The sequence below is a fragment of the Callospermophilus lateralis genome, unplaced genomic scaffold (assembly GCF_048772815.1).
Source record: "Callospermophilus lateralis isolate mCalLat2 unplaced genomic scaffold, mCalLat2.hap1 Scaffold_94, whole genome shotgun sequence".
NCBI classification, from domain to species: domain Eukaryota; kingdom Metazoa; phylum Chordata; class Mammalia; order Rodentia; family Sciuridae; genus Callospermophilus; species Callospermophilus lateralis.
In genome coordinates, this window is record NW_027517559.1 from 2,912,549 (window position 1) to 2,931,888 (window position 19,340).

Here is a 19,340-nt window from a genome sequence, read left to right on the forward strand (position 1 = left end):
ACTTCTGAGGTTTAAGAATTTTAACTTCAGCTAGTTGTGGTGACACAACCCTGTAATCCCAACAGCTTGGGAGGTTGAGGCAGGAGGATCACAAGTTCATAGCCATCCTCAGCAACTTAACAAGGTACCAAGCAACTTAATGAGACTTTGTCTCAAAAAATAAAAAAGAGCTAGGGATGTGGCTCAATCGTCAAGTGGCCCTGAGTTCAATCCCCTATACCAAAATTAAATAAATAAATAAAGTAAAATACAGAGCACATTCACATTGTTAAAAGTTAGATACAAAAATTTGTACTTTGAAAAATATTTCTCACCTTCCTCCCCATCCCTATCCACCTCATTTCACCTAATTTTGGTGGTTGTTGGTACACCCTTCTAGTGCTTCTTTCCTCATATATAAGAAAATATGAATGTACTTATTTAATCCCTTTTCATATAAAAAGCTAGCACACTCAATGTGTAATGTTTTTTACTATCCTTTTTTCACTTAACAATATAAGTGTGTGTGTATGTGTGTGTATGTGAGTGTGTGCATGTGCTTGCACCAGGAATTGAACTCAGGGCTGCTTAAACACTGAGCCACATCCCCAGCCCTTTTTATATTTTATTTTGAGATAGGGTCTTGTTAAGTTACTTAGGGCTTTGCTAAATTGCTGAGGCTGGCCTCAAACTTTGGAGATCCTCCTGCCTCAGCTTCCTAAATTGCTGGGATTACAGGCATGTGGTACATACCTGGCTTAACAGTATATCTTGAGGCTCTTACTCTCTCAGTAGGTAGAGAACTTCCTCATTCTTTTTTATAGCTGTAACCTGTTCCACTGTGAAGTTTATTTCACTACTCCACCAGAGATAAACAATTGGATATTTCTGGTATTTTACTCTAATAAACAAGGCTGTTGTGAATGAACTTGAACATGTGCCATTTCATTCAAATCAGGCATATCTGTAGGACAGGAGTAAGTGGAGCAAATACATTGACAATTTTGATAGATAATGCCAACGTGTCTGTGGTGGTTGCACCATTTTGCATTGTTTGAAATTTAATTCTTGTGAGCTTTTCACTCAGATTATTTATCTGCTACATAGGTCCAAAAACAGTGCCCAGTTGTATTAGCTTCCTACTGCTGCTATACTGTGTTACCACAAACTTGGCTGTTTTAAACAACATGATTTTCTTATTTCATAATTCTGGAAGTCAGAAGTCCAAGATGGGTTTCAGTGGGGTAAAATAAAAAATGTTGGCAGGTTTGCATTCCTTTTGGACTCTCTAGGGGAGAATGGGCATCCTTGCTGTTCCTTGGTCCATGGTCCCCCAACACTCTGACTTTGGTTTCTGTTGTCACATCTCCTCTCACTGATTCTCCTATAGCCCTCTTAGCAGACTATTGTGATTTCAATGGGCCCACTCAGATAATTCAGAATGTCCTCATCTCAAGATCTTTAACTTAATGACATCTGCGGAGTCTCATCTGCTGTGACAGAACATAGTCACAGGTTTAGGAGGTAGATGTCTTTGGGGAGTCATTGTCTACCCACTACAATTGCCTGCTGCACAGAATGTTATGAAAATCAAGACAGAGGAATTATTAAGGAAAGGCATACAGTTTGCTGTGCCCTTGTTTCTCCCCAAGGAGACTAGAATGATAAGAGTGCTGTGTTTGGTTCAGCTCATTATTCTCTGTCTATGACTGATACCACCTAGTCAGAGTAGGCCCTCTATATATTTGAAACTTTAATGTATGAAGGAATTAATTAAATTCTTTGAAAAATATTAAAAATCATACAAAAATAGTTTATTTTTTTTAAAGGGGATCTATATCTCAGTTGGAAAGAAAGCTTATCTCAGTAAACAGAAACAGAGAGTAAGACAACCATAAATTCTTGAGCCATTATTTTGTCAATTTGGGGGAATCAGTAATACAATCTGTTCTTATCCAAAACATATGCTTTATATCTCAATGAAGCAAAATGCATCTGCCTGTATCTGAAAATAATTTTTGTTTTCAATTTCAAATTAATGTGGAAATAGTCTACCTCACTTTTTCCAGGCTCATGTCACTGAGTCACATATCTATGGACCCAAGGAACAGACAGAAATAAAACTAAGAATACACAAGCAGGGAAGAACTCAGTATCTGTGTATTGAAGGGAAGCAAGAAAAATTTGAGGTGACAGCTAGGAAAAAAGCCATGTGCTCCCACTTCTTACCTGTCTATCTAGGTCTTCACTGAGGGGTTTTCTTTTCTTTTTTCTTTTCTTTTATTTTGGGGGTCACTTTACTAATACAAACTTTCTTGTACCTTACCAAGCCTGACTCCATGTTACCTGGTTTTGTGAGGTATAGGAAAACATTGCATAATAAAAAAGATGGGCTCTGTATAGACCTGGGTTTGAAATTCAATTCCAATACTAAAGTATTTAAATTTCCTAAATCTGCCTCCCCAGTTTTTGTCAGTAAATAATAGTAGTACCTCTTTCATAGAACTGACAGAGATTAACTGATATACCATTTGTCAAGTTCCCAGCATAGTGTCACAATGAAAGCCAGCTACTGTTCTTGTTATAATGAGTCATTCTTATTATCTGTCCCAGAGTCAAACCCAGCATTTGAAATCAATAATTATACTTTCTCTGTCATCTCCATGGTACCATACAACTTGGACCTTTCCCTCCATATTTCTGATGAGCATGCCACTTTCTCACTATCTATTGCCCTCAATTCTCACTTTCTTTCTTTCCCAATTTAGATTCTCAAGCACAAACTGTACTCTCCTTTAACACCTTTGACTTCCTTGGTATTGTTTTTTGTATCTGCCTGGAAGAACCCTAATCTTTTTTAAACCCAGCTACTTGTTTATCCCAGGACTTAAGCTGTTAACAGCAAATGGAGAAAGTTACACATCAGTGCATGTCAAAATTATTTAAATACTAAGCTACTATTTGCCTTTTTCATTTATTGGCATTTGCACTGATAGTATAAAGGCAATGGTTGGTGAAACAACTTTTATTTTTTGTAGTAGAAGAAGCAGGATTTTAATACAATATTGAATTCTAGCACTTTCTATTTATAAATAATTATTGTCCCATTCCAATAAATAAACATAATTTTGGAGGGGTACCAGGGAATGAACTCAGGCACATTCAACTACTGAGCCACATCCCCAGCCCTATTTTGTATTTTTATTTAGAGACAGGGTCTCACTGAGTTGCTTAGCACCTCAATTTTGCTGAGACTGGCTTTGAAATCATGATTCTCCTCTCTCAGCTTCCTGAACCACTAGGATTACAGGCATGCACCACCATACCTGTGCAGTAAACATGTTTTTTATTTCCATACAAATATTCAGTTGCCTTTTTCATTCCCTAAATTCTCCTTCCTGACAAGTCCCCTATATCCCAAATCCCAGGTAATAGTGGTGAGTGGGACTTTTCCATGGCTTGAGGTGCCACACCAATAGGGCTATCCTCAAGGCCAGGTAAGGAGTGTGGTCCTGAGAGCAGTTCTCTCTCTGCTCCTAGGGAGGACTGAGTATGTTGTGGGCAAGATGGCCCTACTCTCAGTCCAATGATAAGAGTAGAAAACAGAACTTTTCAAGCCCAATTTGAAGATTTAGAAACTCAGCCAGATATTAGTGATCTCATCACTTTTTCCATCAACAGGTTTTGACTTGAGTTCTTCCATTTCCCACAATTCTGAACACCTTTAATTAGCTTTCTGTAATAAGCATCATTTTCCTCTTGGGAAACTTGATGAGATTTTCCTTGGGCAATATTTCCAGCTTTTCACTCTTCCAAGTGCCTTCTGGTTAAGTCTACTTTTTACCTTGGATTTCTGGGTCCACCCTTGAACAGGACGCTCCATTGAGATCTTCATTGTCAAGTGCCTGCCTGCTGGAGAACTGGGATACAGAGACCTGCAGCTGGGTCACTGCTGCTGGGGTTGGATCTGCTTCTTTGAATGGTTGGTGAAACTTATAATGCTTTAGTAGGAATTAAACAATAGAATTGGGCTATACTAGCAGTGATTTTATCTTCACCATTATACACTTATAAAAAAGTGTCATTTAAAAAATGTCCTTCCTGGGCTGGGGATGTGGCTCAAGTGGTAGCACGCTAGCCTGGCATGCGTGCGGCCCGGGTTCGATCCTCAGCACCACATACAAAGATGTTGTGTCCGCTGAAAGACCAGAAAATGGATATTGAAATTCTCTCTCTCTCTCTCTCTCTCTCTCTCTCTCTCTCTCTCTCTCTTTCTCTCTCTCTCTCTCAGAAAAAAAGTGTCCTTCCTAAAACAGTAAAAAAAATTACTCAATTTTATTAAATCTAAACTCTTGATCATATATCTTTTTAATATTCTGTGTAGAAAAATGGGATTCTGCGTCAAGAAATGCAACCAATTGAAGAATGCATATCCTGAGGAAGTACTCATGTGATTATTTGAGTAATGAGCTCAACTAGCCATCTTTTCCATTCTTTCACTTAAAAGAATGACAAACTATGGCTATTGGTTTTGTGTATTTCACCAGCTTTTTGAAAATTAACAAAATGAATTTGTGACTTCAATGAAAACAACCAATATATTTGCTAAGCAAAAATGAAAATTTTAGAAAACTTACATCCTTCTCTATGATCTCATCAGCTTCCCAATACTTAAAATACTTTTTTTGTTAGTGTTATAATAAATATGACTTTTTAAATTTTGGGTAATGTAAAGTGTCATCATTTGGAAAATCTGCATAAGTCAGTGAAATAATACTTTCTATGTGTCAGATATTGGTCACAATGTTGGTTAAAGTATGATAAGTTTTACAAAATCACTCAAAATGCAAGATAGATCATGTCCATTGACATGGTTTCAGATTCCACATTGCAACTAACTTTTATGAAACTGTGACCAAAAGGCCAGACAAAAACAACATAGAGGAAAAAAAGTTTACTTGGGACTCATGGTTTCAGAGGTCTGAGTCCATGGACAGCCAACTCCACTTTAAGACCTAAGGTGCTCAGAACATCATGGCAGAAAGGCATGGTAGAGGAGAGAAGCTCAGGACATGGCAAGCAGGAGGCAGAGAGAGTTTCATTCAACAGAGACAAAATAAAAAATCCATAATCATATCCCCAGTGACCCACCGTCTCCATCCACTCCCCACCTGCCTACAGTTACCATCCAGTTAATCCCTATCAGTGGATAAATGAACTGGTTAGGTTAAAGTTCTCAAAACCCAAACATTTCACCTATAAACTTTGTTGCATTGTCTCACACATAAGCCTTTGGGGGATACCTCAAATCTAAAGCAAAGCAGAAACTACCACTTATCAAGTTTTGACATAGAATCAAAGAATATTCATAACTATCTGAATATGCTATTATAATGGTTTTTACCTTTCTAACTATATATCTCTGTGTTATGCAAATAATCTTCATATCCTCAACCAAAACAACATATCATGAGATTGATTAAAGAAGCAGGTGTGCAAATCTGCAGTCTTCTACTAAACCAGACATTAAAAAGATTTGGAAAACTGAGAGACATTAATTATTATCATTCTTTCTCTTTTTTTTGTTTTGGAAAACATTTTTACTTTTCATAAGAAGTTATATTACTATAAAATGGGATTATTTTCGTGAGTTAGTAAATATTTTTAAATAGTTTTCAGTTTTCATTCCTATAATGATAAATATTCATAGAACTAACCTACATTATAAAAAAATGTTCTTTGGTTTCCTCATTAATTTTTAAGTGTGTAAAGTGGTCCTGAAACCAAAAAGGTAGAGAATCACTGATGTAAAACAAAACAGATGCTGTAACTTACCTAGAAAGTCAGAGTAACCTTAGAGCAGGAAGAGAGGATTTAAGTGAAGATCTGTTTCATTATTGGTGGACAGCATTTAACAAATACACTTAAATCATGTGTAGTGGATTCCCTTGGTAACTAAGCAGACAATAAATTGAACCAGAAACCAGTAAACAAGTCATTGTCTAAACATTCTTGTTCTGTTTCCTGATTTTATCACCCACTTGACAGAAACAAAATTGAAACCATAAGGCAAAATCTGCTACTCATTCCCCACTTCCAGCTCTAGATCAGGCAGCAAAGATTTCATCCCAGGCCTCAGGGGCTGAGTGGGGTCTGTTCTAATTGGAGTTGCTGATTTCTACAGAAAATGAAGCAGTTGTGTTGATGGATATTTTGCTGAAATAACAAACCAAATTCAATTGCTGTCTGGTATCAAGGGTTTCATTTATTAACTTTTTTGGGGAAGGAGGTCCCAGGGATTCAACTCAGGGGCCCTTGAACACTGAGCCACATCCTTAGCCTTATTTTGTATTTTATTTAGAGATAGGGCCTCACTGAGTTGCTTAGTGCCTTGATTTTGCTGAGGCTGGCTTTGAACTTGAGATCCTCCTGCCTCAGTCTCCTAAACTGCTGGGATTACAGGCATATGTTAATGCACCTGGCCAACTGTTTTATATTTTTTGACAGACTGAACTGCCAAATTTTGTCCATTGGTGTCCATGTGTAGCTTTCTCCTACAAATTCACTTCTTCTCAGCTTCACTGTGGCATTGCTGTGGTCATCTGGTCACACGGGCCTCTAGGGTTCCAATTGCTCCTGGGTTATAAAGGGTTGTGTGTGAGAAATTAAAACCAGTCAGCAATTGGAAGCATTTCCCTTTAAGTGTTTTTGATAAGTTATCTAAAGAGAGTCGGACTATATGGACAGGAATCACTAAGGCTTCTGTAGTTTGCTCTGATTTCTTTACTCATTTTAAATAAATAGTCATAAATACATCTAATTATGTATTGGTGATTCTGTATGTTTCTTAGAGAGTGCCTCCAAATTTGTATTAGCTTTGGGCTTCAGAAACCCTGGGTTTGCCTCAACCTCACTCACCCTCCACCTTCCCTCGAACTTGTGAGAAACTTAAATGAAAATGCAATCTCTGTCCTCAAGGGACTTAGGTCTAGTGAGGGGATACAGATGAGCAAACAGTGGCACCATCCCCATAGTCACCACATGGCAGTGTTCTGTGTCCTGCACACCTCATGCAAGTGTTCTCCACCACGGTATTTGTCATATTTGTCCTGTCAGCATCTGCCTTCCTCCTTACTAGAAGGAGGCTCCCTCATTTAGGAGCTCCTTGGGGTCAGGATGTATTCTCTGATCACAGGATCCCTTACCCCAAGCAAAGAAGAAAAGAGGAACGAACACATGAATATGGAAAAGGCTATAATTGATCCTCATAGATGGTGCAGTGGCAGCAAGAGGAAGGTGCTCTTAGGTATTTAAGATTGCTCTATAGTATTTTATCTTTCTGTAGATTCATGGGAATGGAATTAAAAGTTCTGAAAGTATGTGTGACATGCATGTCACCTTTGTCAAATATAAGATAAAAATAGAACACAAACTAGCACTTATATACTTACCACTTTACACATTACACATTATATCAGGCTTGCCTGGGAAGTTGTCTTTAAAATGCAGATAGCTGGACTTCACTCTAGGAATACTAAATCAGACTTCCTATATCTGGATATCTGAAATTGTAATACTCCATAAATAATTATGTTGTTTACTCTTTATTAAAACTCTTTATTATTCAAGGTAACATGTTTACAAATTTATTAATGTAGATAAGAACTGAAGAAGAAGTGATATTGCAGCACATATCTTTTGGGTTTTTTTCTTCCTAGCTTGTCCTAGTTATAATAAAGTGACACTTTCCCCTTGTTCTAGTAATAATGAAGTAACACCTCCTTTCTCCACAGAAAAGTCTTAACTAGGTTTCTCCAGAAATCTTTACTATGGCTAATTTTAGGACTATCAGCAAAAGAGTCTCTACAAATGGTTCAATGTAGATAAACTTTCTATTTTCATGTCACCCTGTTTTACTTGGTCACTGTCTGAGAAGATATCAGCACTCCAGGAGAGGAACACCCCCTGACTAGTTTTTCACAAACATATCCAGTATAGTAGTTTGTAGAAATGTGCAAACTAGGCCTCTGGCCTTGAGCTGGGCATCACAGAGATGTCTACATTTTTAAGATAAGAGAAGTTGCCAATTGGGCCCCATGGTAACAGCTGGCAGGGGGAGGGAAGAAGGGGAGAAGAAGCTCTCCCATTCTCAGGTACTGACCTTGAAGGGTTAACTTGCCCAGAACAGTAAGAGAAAAGGCTGATTTTATGTGAACTTCTGCAGATTGTGAACTTCTGAGCCCCTCCCCTTACATGCTGGGTATAAAACTCTAAAACTACCTGAAAACGGGGTTCAGGCGATTAATTGATTACAGTAAAAGCTGTGCCCTATGAACCTGGCTCCAGCCAAATAAAACTGTTTTCTGCTATCTTTGGTGCCTTGTCTTGTCTGTGCCTATAGCGATTTTGGTGACCCAGATGGTCAGAGCAGGTTAGGAAGTCTATTCTGCCTCACTTGTCTCCAGGGACCAGCTTCCCTGGGGCAGTGGGGGACAGAGTTCCCCTTGGCACATGCAGGCCCCCTATTGGTCTGAAGGAGGATCAACTCACCCAGGACCCTGAGCACAAGAGAATCCCAAGGAAGCAGGAACCAGATTTAGGGTTTTGCAATACAGCCCAATTGAAAATGTGGGACCTGGGTCCATTTGTTTTGGCAGCCCACCTGACTTCCCCTAATTGGCCTAAGCAGATGAAAGAGAGGCTTGATCAACAACCTCTGTTGGGTTCTGAGTACCCTCCAAAGTGGTTGGAGCTAAAATGGACCCAGGGAGTCACCCGATAGTCTCTGTTTGGGGTCAGCAAGCAGAGAGGAAATCTTGACTCCCTTTTTATTTGGTTTGGAATTGTTGGAATTTGGGCATTTTAGAAATTTTGTTCTGGCCATGTCTGTGTGAAAGTGCGTGAATGAGATGGACCAAGGTTCCAATAAAATCCAAGGGCCTAAGTGAGTGCAGAGTTCTGATCTGCAGTTCCCTGCACCTCATACAGTCTATGGAGGAATTTCACCAACCAATTTCTAAGTGAAAGCTTCAGGTCGTGGGTTGAAACTGACCTGCAAGATTAAAAGGACCCTAAGTCCCTGAAAGGGGAATGGCCAGATGTGCCACATCAATGCAAAGTGGAACATGGGAGGAACACAAAGGAAACTGATCCTTTTGAAATGTGTGTTAAAAACCTTTAGGAAGGTTTTCCTGCTAACTGTGGGATGAAACTCACTCCACAAAGGTTGCATACTCTCTGTGAGTTAGAATAGCCCACCCAAGAGTGGGCTGGCCACAAGAAGGATCTTTAGATAAGAGAGTCATTGCTGAGGTCCTTTTGATTGTTGTTGGATCCCCTGAACCAATTCTCTTATATTGATTGCTGGCAAGAGAAATACAGAAACAGCACCCTTAGTTGAGACCTTGTCTATATGGGCAGATCAAGCTGATGTTACCCAGGAACATAGCGGTCTCTAAGACCCAGCATAAAGCAGCTAAACAGAGAACCTGACACAGAAAAGACAGGAAGGGAAACTGCCCCCCACACCCCAGTCAGAAGAGGATCTACTACCTTATAAGCCACTCTACCCAACTTTGCCAAGACCATTGGAAAAACAGACTGTCTCCTCAGCCTGTCATCCTCAGAGGCAACAAATGATGGCCCCCCAATACTGGCTATTCTCTCCTCCAGGATGCCCTCAGAGCCAAGGGCTTCTTAGAACCAAAGACTCTTTCACCTCTCAAGATTAAGGTGGGAGATTTGTCTTAAGACCAGAGCCACAATTCAGATGAGAACTCTCCAGATGCAAGGGACTAAAGGATCTGCCCATGTTGGGGTAGATTTATGTGTCAGTCTTTCACCACCAATGTGTTTATAAGATGGAAAAATCACACTCCCTCCTAAATGGAGAAACCCTGTGCCATGACTGATCCGATGCAGCCCATTATCCAGAACTAGGATGGGGCCCCAACATAGAAGATCTAAAGATAAAGAGATATCAAGAAGTCCTCATAGGAAGTCTAAGAGAAAGGGAAAAAATACTGTGCCCAAGAGATAGAAGAAATCAGAGCCAGCCCTAAGCCCTAGCCTTAAGCCAGAGTGCATCTGCAGACAAGCAGAGCTGTGCAAAGCCTCCTTCTGCTCCAGGATCTCCCCTCTTGCACCCTTGAGAGCACTGAATATTTCTCTGGGCCCCACATCTGCCTAAGGCTCTTTTGCCTTATGAAATTGGCAGAAATAATCAAAATACATGTGCCCAACTGACTCAAAGCTATGTGTCTGGGTCACCGCTGCTGCCACCCCTTTCCCTGCCTAGGGGCACCTGGGGGAGGAGGGACACTATACATGTGTAGAAGCTGCAATGCAAGTTTGTCAGCTAAAAGATGCAGAGACTCAAGCAACAGGTTATCAATGCAGCCTTTGTGGGACAGGCTCAGAGAGCCATTTGCCAAAAATTACAAACCTAGAGGGCTTTACTGAGAAGTGTGCCAGAGAGCTGAATAAAATGGCCACTACTGTTTTCATCAGTCGAGACCCAGAGGCTCAAAGACAGGCAGACCAAAAAGATAAGAGGAGATGGATCTCCTTACAACTGCCCTCACCACAAACCCAGAGGTCACTCAAAGGGGGGTCTCAACAGAACAAAGCCAATGACCCAAACATTTATAAAGGACAAAAAAGTCTCCATGGTCCTGGCAGGCAAGCACCTAATACCATGCTCAAAAATTAAGCCTTGAACTGAGAAGGAGCAAATGTTTTCTTCCAGCCGTTTGCCCCAGCCCCTATTTTCAGTTTCTTCCCACTTGCTCATAAGTTGATGATTGCTAAAAATGGCAGGGGTCCTATAGACACACACACACAGCTGTATCTGATGCATGGAACCCAGGGCCTCAAGAGGGCTCAGTTGCTGCAAGCCCAAGAATACACTGGGAATAAGTTCAAGTTAACAGCCAATAGTGGGTCATAGGGTGCACACTCCAAAAAGACATGGCACCCTGGCCCCAAGCCACAAGCTGTGAGCCACCAGCAGGAAGGGCCACAGAGCCCCATGCACCCAGGCATAGCAAACAAAAACACAAGCAAGGCAGCTACTATATAAAATTAGAGCAGGCTCCCACCTGGCAGGAGGAGAAAGTCACACCTTCACATCTAGGTGGGCACAATGTGGCTACCACACCAAGATCTGCACAGGACAACACCACTGCCCTCCAACCTTTGCAGATATCCCATGGTGAGATTTACATAGGTGCTTTTTATACAAATGATGCCCTAGGTCATCAATCTCTGCTAAGAGATTACATTAGATTTAAGAGTTGGAGAATTTCATCAGCCAACATCCTGCACTGGGAGATAACAACAACAACAAAAAATCCTGCATCTTAAAGTGTCTGAGGCTCTGTGTATACTTCGTTTCCAAAAATGACAGTTCCTCCCAGGTGCTTGAGTACATCATTTTTTGGGACAGCACTGGACTCTGACTTAAAAGCCCACATTTTTCAAGGAAAAAGTAACATAACTTGGTTATCATCTGATTCAGCAACAGAACAGACAACAGAACTGGGCCTCAAAAGAAACAGGAGATCTGCTCAATTATAGTGCCTTCAACCTGCCATCAGACTAGAAAATTATTGGGGGCTACTAGATTCAGCCATATACAGTTCCCCAACTTTCAGTATGGCAAAACCCTTCTATGAAGTCACAAAGGGGGGAGAATGGAATCCTCTAATATGGGGGCCAACTAACAAAACAAAAGGCCTTTGAGGACATTAAACAAGCACTCCCAGTGCATCTGGACAGGGCCCCCTGATCTCAAAGAAACTTTTCTTTCTATACATCCATGAATAGTCTGGAGTTACTGTAGGAGTCTTGACTCAGGTATTCAAATAGCTGAACTTTATAGCCCAAGGCTGGCCACCTTGTTTGTGAGCCCTTGTAGCCACAGATATTCTGGTGTTGGAAATTGATAAACTGGCTATGGAACAAAAATTGGTTTTTAGGGTTCCTCATTCAATTTTGACATTGTTAGAGTACAAAGGACAATATTGGTTGACTAATGAGACATTGGTCAATACCAGGACATTTTATGTGACAACCCACATGTCCATGTTGAAGTTATCCTGATTCTAAACCCAGCAACTTAGCTGTCCTTTGGACCTGGAAAACCTGATCACAACTGTATTGAAGTCATGGATGAAATGTTCTCCAGCAGACCACACCTGGCCATCCAGCCCTCAGGGACTCTGATGTGGAGTACTTCACAGAAGGAAGCAGTTTTATAAAATATGAGGTATGCTTTGCTGGATATGCAGTGGTCACTCTGGACTCCAGTCTCGAGGCAGAACCTCTGCTTCAGGGAATTTTAGCACACAAAGCAAAACTCATTGCTTTGACTCAAGCACCTCAGTTGACAGCAGGAGTCTGTGTGGAAATTTACATAGACTCAAAATATGTTTTCACTATCCTTCATGTTCATGGGGCTTTATGTAAGGAAAGGGGGCTAATTAACTCAGGAGGGAAAAAAAAAAGCAAAATGTATGGGCAAGAAATTCTTAAACTTTTGGACACTGTGTGGGCTCAGAGAAACGTTGTGATTATATATTGCTAATGCCATCAAAAGGGAAACACTGTGTTTGCTTAGGGCAATTGGAGAGCTAACAGAGAGTCCAGATTAGCTGCCTGCAAGAAACGAGAAGAAAATCCAGTTCCAGGTTTAAATGCTGACCTTCTGCCTGACCAACTTTCTAACAGAATGGGAGCCAACATATTCCCAACATGAAAGTAAGTGGTTTAAGACTGCAAAAGAAAATTTTCTCCCAGGATGATGATGGAGAGTTTCTGATGGTCGGCATTGCCATCCCAGAGATTCTAGCCCCAGCCTTTATCAGACAGTTCCACAGGAAAACACATTGGACATATAGCACTTGAGACAGTTCTGAGTCAACATTTCTATGTTCCCTGGCTCACAAGCATCACCTGGATGATCTGTAGAAATCCTTGTCAGGGGCAAAAGCTTCCACTAGGAATCTAAACTATAGGATAAGCACCTTTTGAAGACTTGGAATTAGACTTCACTGAACTACCACACTCATAGGGCTATAAATAACTTTGGGTTTTTATGTGCTCATAATCTGGCTGGGTAGAGGTCTTTTCCAACTGCACTGAAAAGGTTAAGGAGATAACCAGGATGCTTCTCTGGACAATTATTCCCTGACTTGGTATCCCCATAACTACTGGCAAAGACAATGTGCCAGCTTTTGGGCAGAGGTATCATGATTACTGAACAAGAGTTCAAATATCAGATGAAAGTTACATACTGCCTATAGGCCGCTGAATTCTGGTAAAGTTGAAAGAATGAACAGGACTTTAAGGCTCAATTGGGTATGCTGTCTCAGGAGACTCACATTGTGATGAACTTCTCCCTATTACACTGTTAAGGAGGACTAGATTCTCTCTTTATAAGATAATGTATTCGAGGCCCTCCCTCTTATTAGGGGACTACAGGGAGACTTAAGAGAGATAGGAGAATTAACCCTGAAATGACAGCTTCAGGCCTTAGGGGAAACTTTACAAGTTCTCAGCCAATGGGTTAAAAAATTGCCAGTAAGTTTGACCACAGATACACACTCTTTCAAGCCTGGAGTTGAGTCTGGGTCAAAGAATGGAATATTCAACACCTAAACTTATTTGGAAGGGCCTTTTCACTGTTATTTTATCCACCCCAATTGCAGTCAAGTTTGCAGAAATAGGTCCCTGGATTCATTACACCAGACTGAAGCCTGCAGATGAAGACTGGGAGTGCTCTCCAGACACTGCTATGCCCTTAAAGCTGACCATAAAAAGAAAAAAAAAAGAGCATGAAAGAAGCTTGATGATCAGAAGGACTACAGCCCTGCTCCAGTCACTCCAGAAGCTGATTGGTCTTGAGCAGACTATGGTACTGTTTCAGTCACATGGGAGGGACTGGCTGATCAATGCACAGTGAAAGATAAACTTCCCCCAAAACTAATGAACTCTTTCAACCTCTGAGATAGTTTTTATACTGTGATGCATTGCCATCCTTTGCTTCTAGATATATACATGGATCTCTGTTTGTTTTTTGCTACTGGTTTGAAAACAGTAACTTCTACTGACTGGACTCTGGGTAACAAAATTTCATTTATACATTTTTATTATGCTTATATAAGTTTTATAGGATTTGTTTGATGTTAGTAGTTTGGCTTTGTTAATTTACTTTGTTTTAACCTATGCTAACCAAATGTCAGTCTATTATTTAGTTTGGATTACTTTGATAACCTCAAGGGGTTCTGGCTTACTCGTATTCCAACCATGGAGATCATGTGAATCATGTGTCAAGACAATCCACTTTAACCTCACATACATTATCTTATAACCAAGAGGTGGTAAAATATATTTAGGACCTGTCCTGCCAGAGGAATGCTATAGTTGGCTGACTGTTTGGAAAGACAAAAGAGGTCCATTGGGAAGGAACTTGATTTAGGAGTTCACAAATTTTGGGCCACCCCAAAGGATTAATGCCACTTATGGTCTCACTTCCTAGGCAAAAAATGGCAGTTGGAGCCATAGAACTCCTATTTACATGTTAAACAGAATTATCCACTTACAAGCTGTACTAAAAATTATTATAAATTAGATTGCCACAGCCTTCCACCTCTTAGCCACCCAATAGACCAGATGCGAGTGGCTAACTATCAAAATCACTTGAAATTAGATTACTTACTGGCTGAGGAAAGAAAAATATGTTGGAACTTCAACAGCTCAGATTGTTGCATTCAAATGGATTACAATAGACAAACAATTAAGAATATAGCCAACAACACAAGAGAACTAGCACACGTGCTAGTTCATACTTGAAAGGGCATTAAACTTTTGGTCCCAAAAACGATTTTGGGAGATGGTGGTCAACTCTTGGTAGATTTAAAAGCTTAACTTGTATTGTGGATATTCTTCTGTTAACCTATTTATTGCTCCCATATTTGGCTCCACTGTGCATTAAAACTAATGGGTCCACTATAGAAGCTACTGTTGAAAGGATGAAAACAACTAATGTTTTGGCATTATATAAGGCTTTAAGCCAAGATAATAGTAATGATGCTCTTAAATTAAATAGATTAAATTATGTCATCATTAAAGGGGGGAATTAAAGTGACACTCCCTTTCTCCACAGAAAAGTCTTAACTAGGCTTCTACAGAAATCTTCACCATGGCTGATTTTAGGACTATGAGCAAAAGAGTCTCTGCAAAAGAGTTCAATGTAGATAAACTTCTTATTTTCATGTTGCCTTGTTTTACTTGGCCACTGGCCAAGAAGATACCAGCACTCCAGGTGCTGGACACCTCCTTACTAGTTTTTCACAAACATATGAAGTATAGTAATTTGTAGAAATATGCAAACAAGGCCTCTGGCCTTGAGCTGGGCTTCACAGAGATGTTTACATTTTTAAAATAAGTTACCAATTGGGATCCATAATAACAACTGGCAGGGGGAGTAAAGAAAGGGGAGAAGAAGCTCTCCCCTTCTCAGGTGTTGTACTTGAAGGGTTAACTTGCCCAAAACTGTGAAAGAAAAAGCTGCATTCATGTGAACTTCTGCAGACTGTAAACTTCCTTACATGCTGGGTTTAAAACTCTGAAACTACGTGAAATCGAGCTTCAGGGGATTGATTGATTACAGAAAAGCTGTGCCCTCTGAACCTGGCTTCAGCCAAATAAACTATTTCCTGCTACCTTCAGTGCCTTGCCTCATCTGTCCCTACAACAATAACAAGTGAATTCTCTTTGGGAACACCTGTTCCATTCTCAGTTGAAGTGGTTTGTGTAGGACTGACCCCATGTCTGGCCACATATCCTCTGGCCAGTACTGGTCCCACCAGTGGAACTGACAGCCTTCTCTGGCCCTTATATGTGTCCTATCCCCAAGCCACACAGTTTGACTCACAGATGCACACATTATATCCATTAGTCCAATGTGACTCCTTCCCAAAATCCTTGTAGGATGTTTTGGGAAATAGAAGTGCTCTTTCTATCTGCATGGCCAGATAAAAGGAGGTCAGTCTGGGGCTGTAAGAGAATCTATTGGGGTGAAGCTTACAGGAAAAATCAAATCCAAGTAATAAAGAGACAGGGCAAGTTCTGGTGACTTTCTTTAAACCCTCAGGACCAATTTTGTTCAGATGACTCTACTTAGAGCCAGTACAATATCTTTACATAGGCCAACATGAGTAGTCACTTATAAATGCAATTGTGTGAGAGTTTATATTTTTTCTCTAAATTTGGCAAAAAATCAAATTGAATGGTTCTCAGATAATAAGATCTAACATTTATTGAATACCAACTATGTGACAGTGACTGTTTTAAAAGCTTACATTAAATACATTTTTAAAGGTATTTTATCCTCATAATAACCTACAAGTATTTCCCTATTTCACAAATGAAGAAACTGCACTTAGCCCCATTTCCATCAACCCCAGCTTCAACATACTTCCTGTTGTTAGATCAGGACAATGTTATAAAGATCACACCTGCTATTTGAGAAGCCATCATTTAAGTGGGTTATTGTATTTTTAAGGGTTAACAGTGCTTGCAGAAGAGTCTCAAGGAAGCCTTGAGAGGATAAGAAAGAATGATGGCAGCCACAGTTCAAGGTCACAAAGGAGCAGTCAGTGATAGACTGGTAATGTCTCTTTGTGCAGGAGGAATGTTAGAAGGGTTCTTTTCTCTCTGCAAGATTAACTAGATAATCAAGGAAAGAATACTATTCTCAGAAATCTAGACTTCCACAGATAGAAGACAAAGGAAGAACTATCAACATGTTGCCATGGCAGAGGAGATGGGGAGTTGCATTCTGGGCTATCTCCTGGCAACCATTTGACAAGGAGCTGCTCTTGACATTGAATTAAAGGCACGGAACAAATCACTTGGGGATCATTTGCAAGAGAACTTTAATCAAGCTTACGTTGATGCTTTAAGAGAAGCCCAGATTTATTAATAGAAAATAAATAAATATAATTTTAGGCTTCCCTCACTGGACCTTCCTCAGTCTGACTAGTTATGAGAGCAATAAAGGTTTTGCTCATAAAAGAGCCTTCCACTTTAATTTTCTTAAAGCAGCATGTCCAATGCCAAGGAAAGATTAGCCTTGTTTGCAGATGCCTCTACCTGGGGGTCAAACCATGGAGATGGTAAATGTGAGATACATTCTGGAAGCAGTTGCCAATAATTTTGCCTTTGCCTAATGAAAAGAAGAAATTCTCATTTAGAAAGAGGAACACCATATGTAGTGGATCAGGTGAGTAATTCATCCTGGCTTACCTGGAACTTTCCTGGTTTTAGCATTGAACGTCCAAATCCTAGGAAACCTGGGACAGTTTGCCAGGACTGCCTGTCTTTTAAAAGGGAAAATCCCACATCTCAATTATTTCAGTCTATTTGGATGGCTGTCATGAAATTCCATATACTGGGTAGCTTAATTAAGAGCCCAGTATCAGGATATCAGGCACCATTGTGGTTAGGCTCCGGTTAGTCTTGGCTTGTAGATGGCTGCCTTTTTGGTATTTCCTACATAAGAAAGAATGGGGGGGGTGTTGATTTTGAGAGCACTCTGGTTTCTTCTTACAAAAATAATAAGCTCATCATGAGGATTCTGTACTCATTATCTCATCTGATTACCTCCCAAAGTATATGAATTTGGGGGAACACATAGAGTCCATAACATGAGGCAAACTGGAACAGTTAGTCACCTCTGGAAGACCCATCTTCCCCATTGGTCACCTTTGTAATATTTTCTTAGAAATAGAGAATACACTTCTCCAACATACAGATGTATTTCCTTTTCCTTTCTCCTTTTAACTTTCTCATTGTCCTAGCCCAATTTGGATAAGCATCAAATGTACAATTATCTGCTTGCATCTAAGGTAATTAACCAATGACCTGTCTATCTTGTAAACACAGTGTCAAACACACCTCAACCAGGAAAGTTCCAGGTAAACCAGGATGAATTACTCACCTGATTCACAGTCTTTCTTGACCCTCTTGTCAGCAGTCTGTGTTCTGTTCTAAAGGGTCTAAAGCACAGTTGGTGCTTAATAAATAATGAGAAGGATAGTCTAACTATATTTGTCCTCAAAGCTCTTTCCTTGCCTGTGTATCTTTTACAGTCTAGGCCTGTACCTTCTCGACTCTGAGGCCAACATGTATCCTGCTGCCTCTGATGAAAATATCAGGGCTGTATGATAGTATCTTCACCCACACCCTTTCCAGACACCATTCTTTGCAAAGGGATTGGTGGTTCTTGGCTGGCTAAAATCTCAGAGCCAGGTTTTTATGTTAGAGACCCAGGAGATACAGACACCAAAGAGCAGAGGTTCTCAACAATGGCTGCAAAATGGAATCACTGAGGAATTTGAAAATAATTCCCATGGTTGGTGCCCACCCTGAAAAATTAACTCAGAATCTCTAGAGATGGGGGCTGAGCATAAGCATTTAAAAAGTCTCCCTGGGTTTCCCCTATATTCAGTCAAGATTGAAAACTACTGGCCTGAAGGATTGTCTAGGACTAAGATGAGCTACAGAACATAAATGATTCTAGGAAAATTTATATTTCCCAGTATAAAACCCATAGATGCTAGCATTGCTTTAGTTAAAAAAATCTTGCCTTCTGTTTTTAAACATATACTGTACTTTTGGGGGGGTGGGGATGTGTACCAGGGATTGAACTCAGGGGTACTTGATCACTGAGCCACATCCCCAGCCCTTTTTTTTAACTTAGAGACAGGGTCTCACTGAGTTGCTTAGTGCCTTGGTTTTGCTGGGGCTGGCTTTGAACTCATGAGCCTCCTGCCTCCGCCTCCTGAGCAACAGTGCCCAGCTGCACTTATTTTTAATTATGAGAATTATACACAAATTACCTTTGAAAAGCTTCAGAAGTTTAAAAGTTCATAGGTAGAATTTTTTTTGAAAGCAAAAAATCATTCTTTCTTGCTCCTATTCCAGAAGTAAACCTATTGTTAGCATGGGGTATATCCATTCAGACCTATCCTAATATATTTGTATATGTGTATATACACACAGATTTTTTTTACATATATTTGGTAATGCTTTTTACATTGTTTTCAAATTTTCTTCCTCCTTAGACATTAAGTCTTCTATATATTTCTAAGCTACCCTATCTATGTTTACTTTATTCCTCTTAATTGCTTAATCTCCCAAATTGGGAGTCCCATAGGAATGTTCATTTCACATTCCTAGTTAATGGGCACACTCTGTTTCCAGAGTTTTGTTGAAACAGACACTGCAGCTGTTACCAAATGAGGCCCGTTTTACCCCCACCAGTCCTCGTGCATTCTCTTGAAGACCATTCGGAG

General features: G+C 40.2%; 1 protein-coding gene across 1 annotated transcript in view; it reads left to right on the forward strand.

Annotated features, from left to right (window-relative positions):
* Positions 1 to 19,327, forward strand: part of LOC143641285 (contactin-4-like) — a 146,701-nt gene extending 127,374 nt beyond the window's left edge. The window contains exon 10 of the mRNA XM_077108562.1: positions 19,265 to 19,327. Coding sequence (XP_076964677.1) covers positions 19,265 to 19,327 — 63 coding nt within the window. The remainder of the gene's footprint in view (positions 1 to 19,264) is intronic.
* The last annotated feature ends 13 nt before the right edge of the window (positions 19,328 to 19,340 follow it).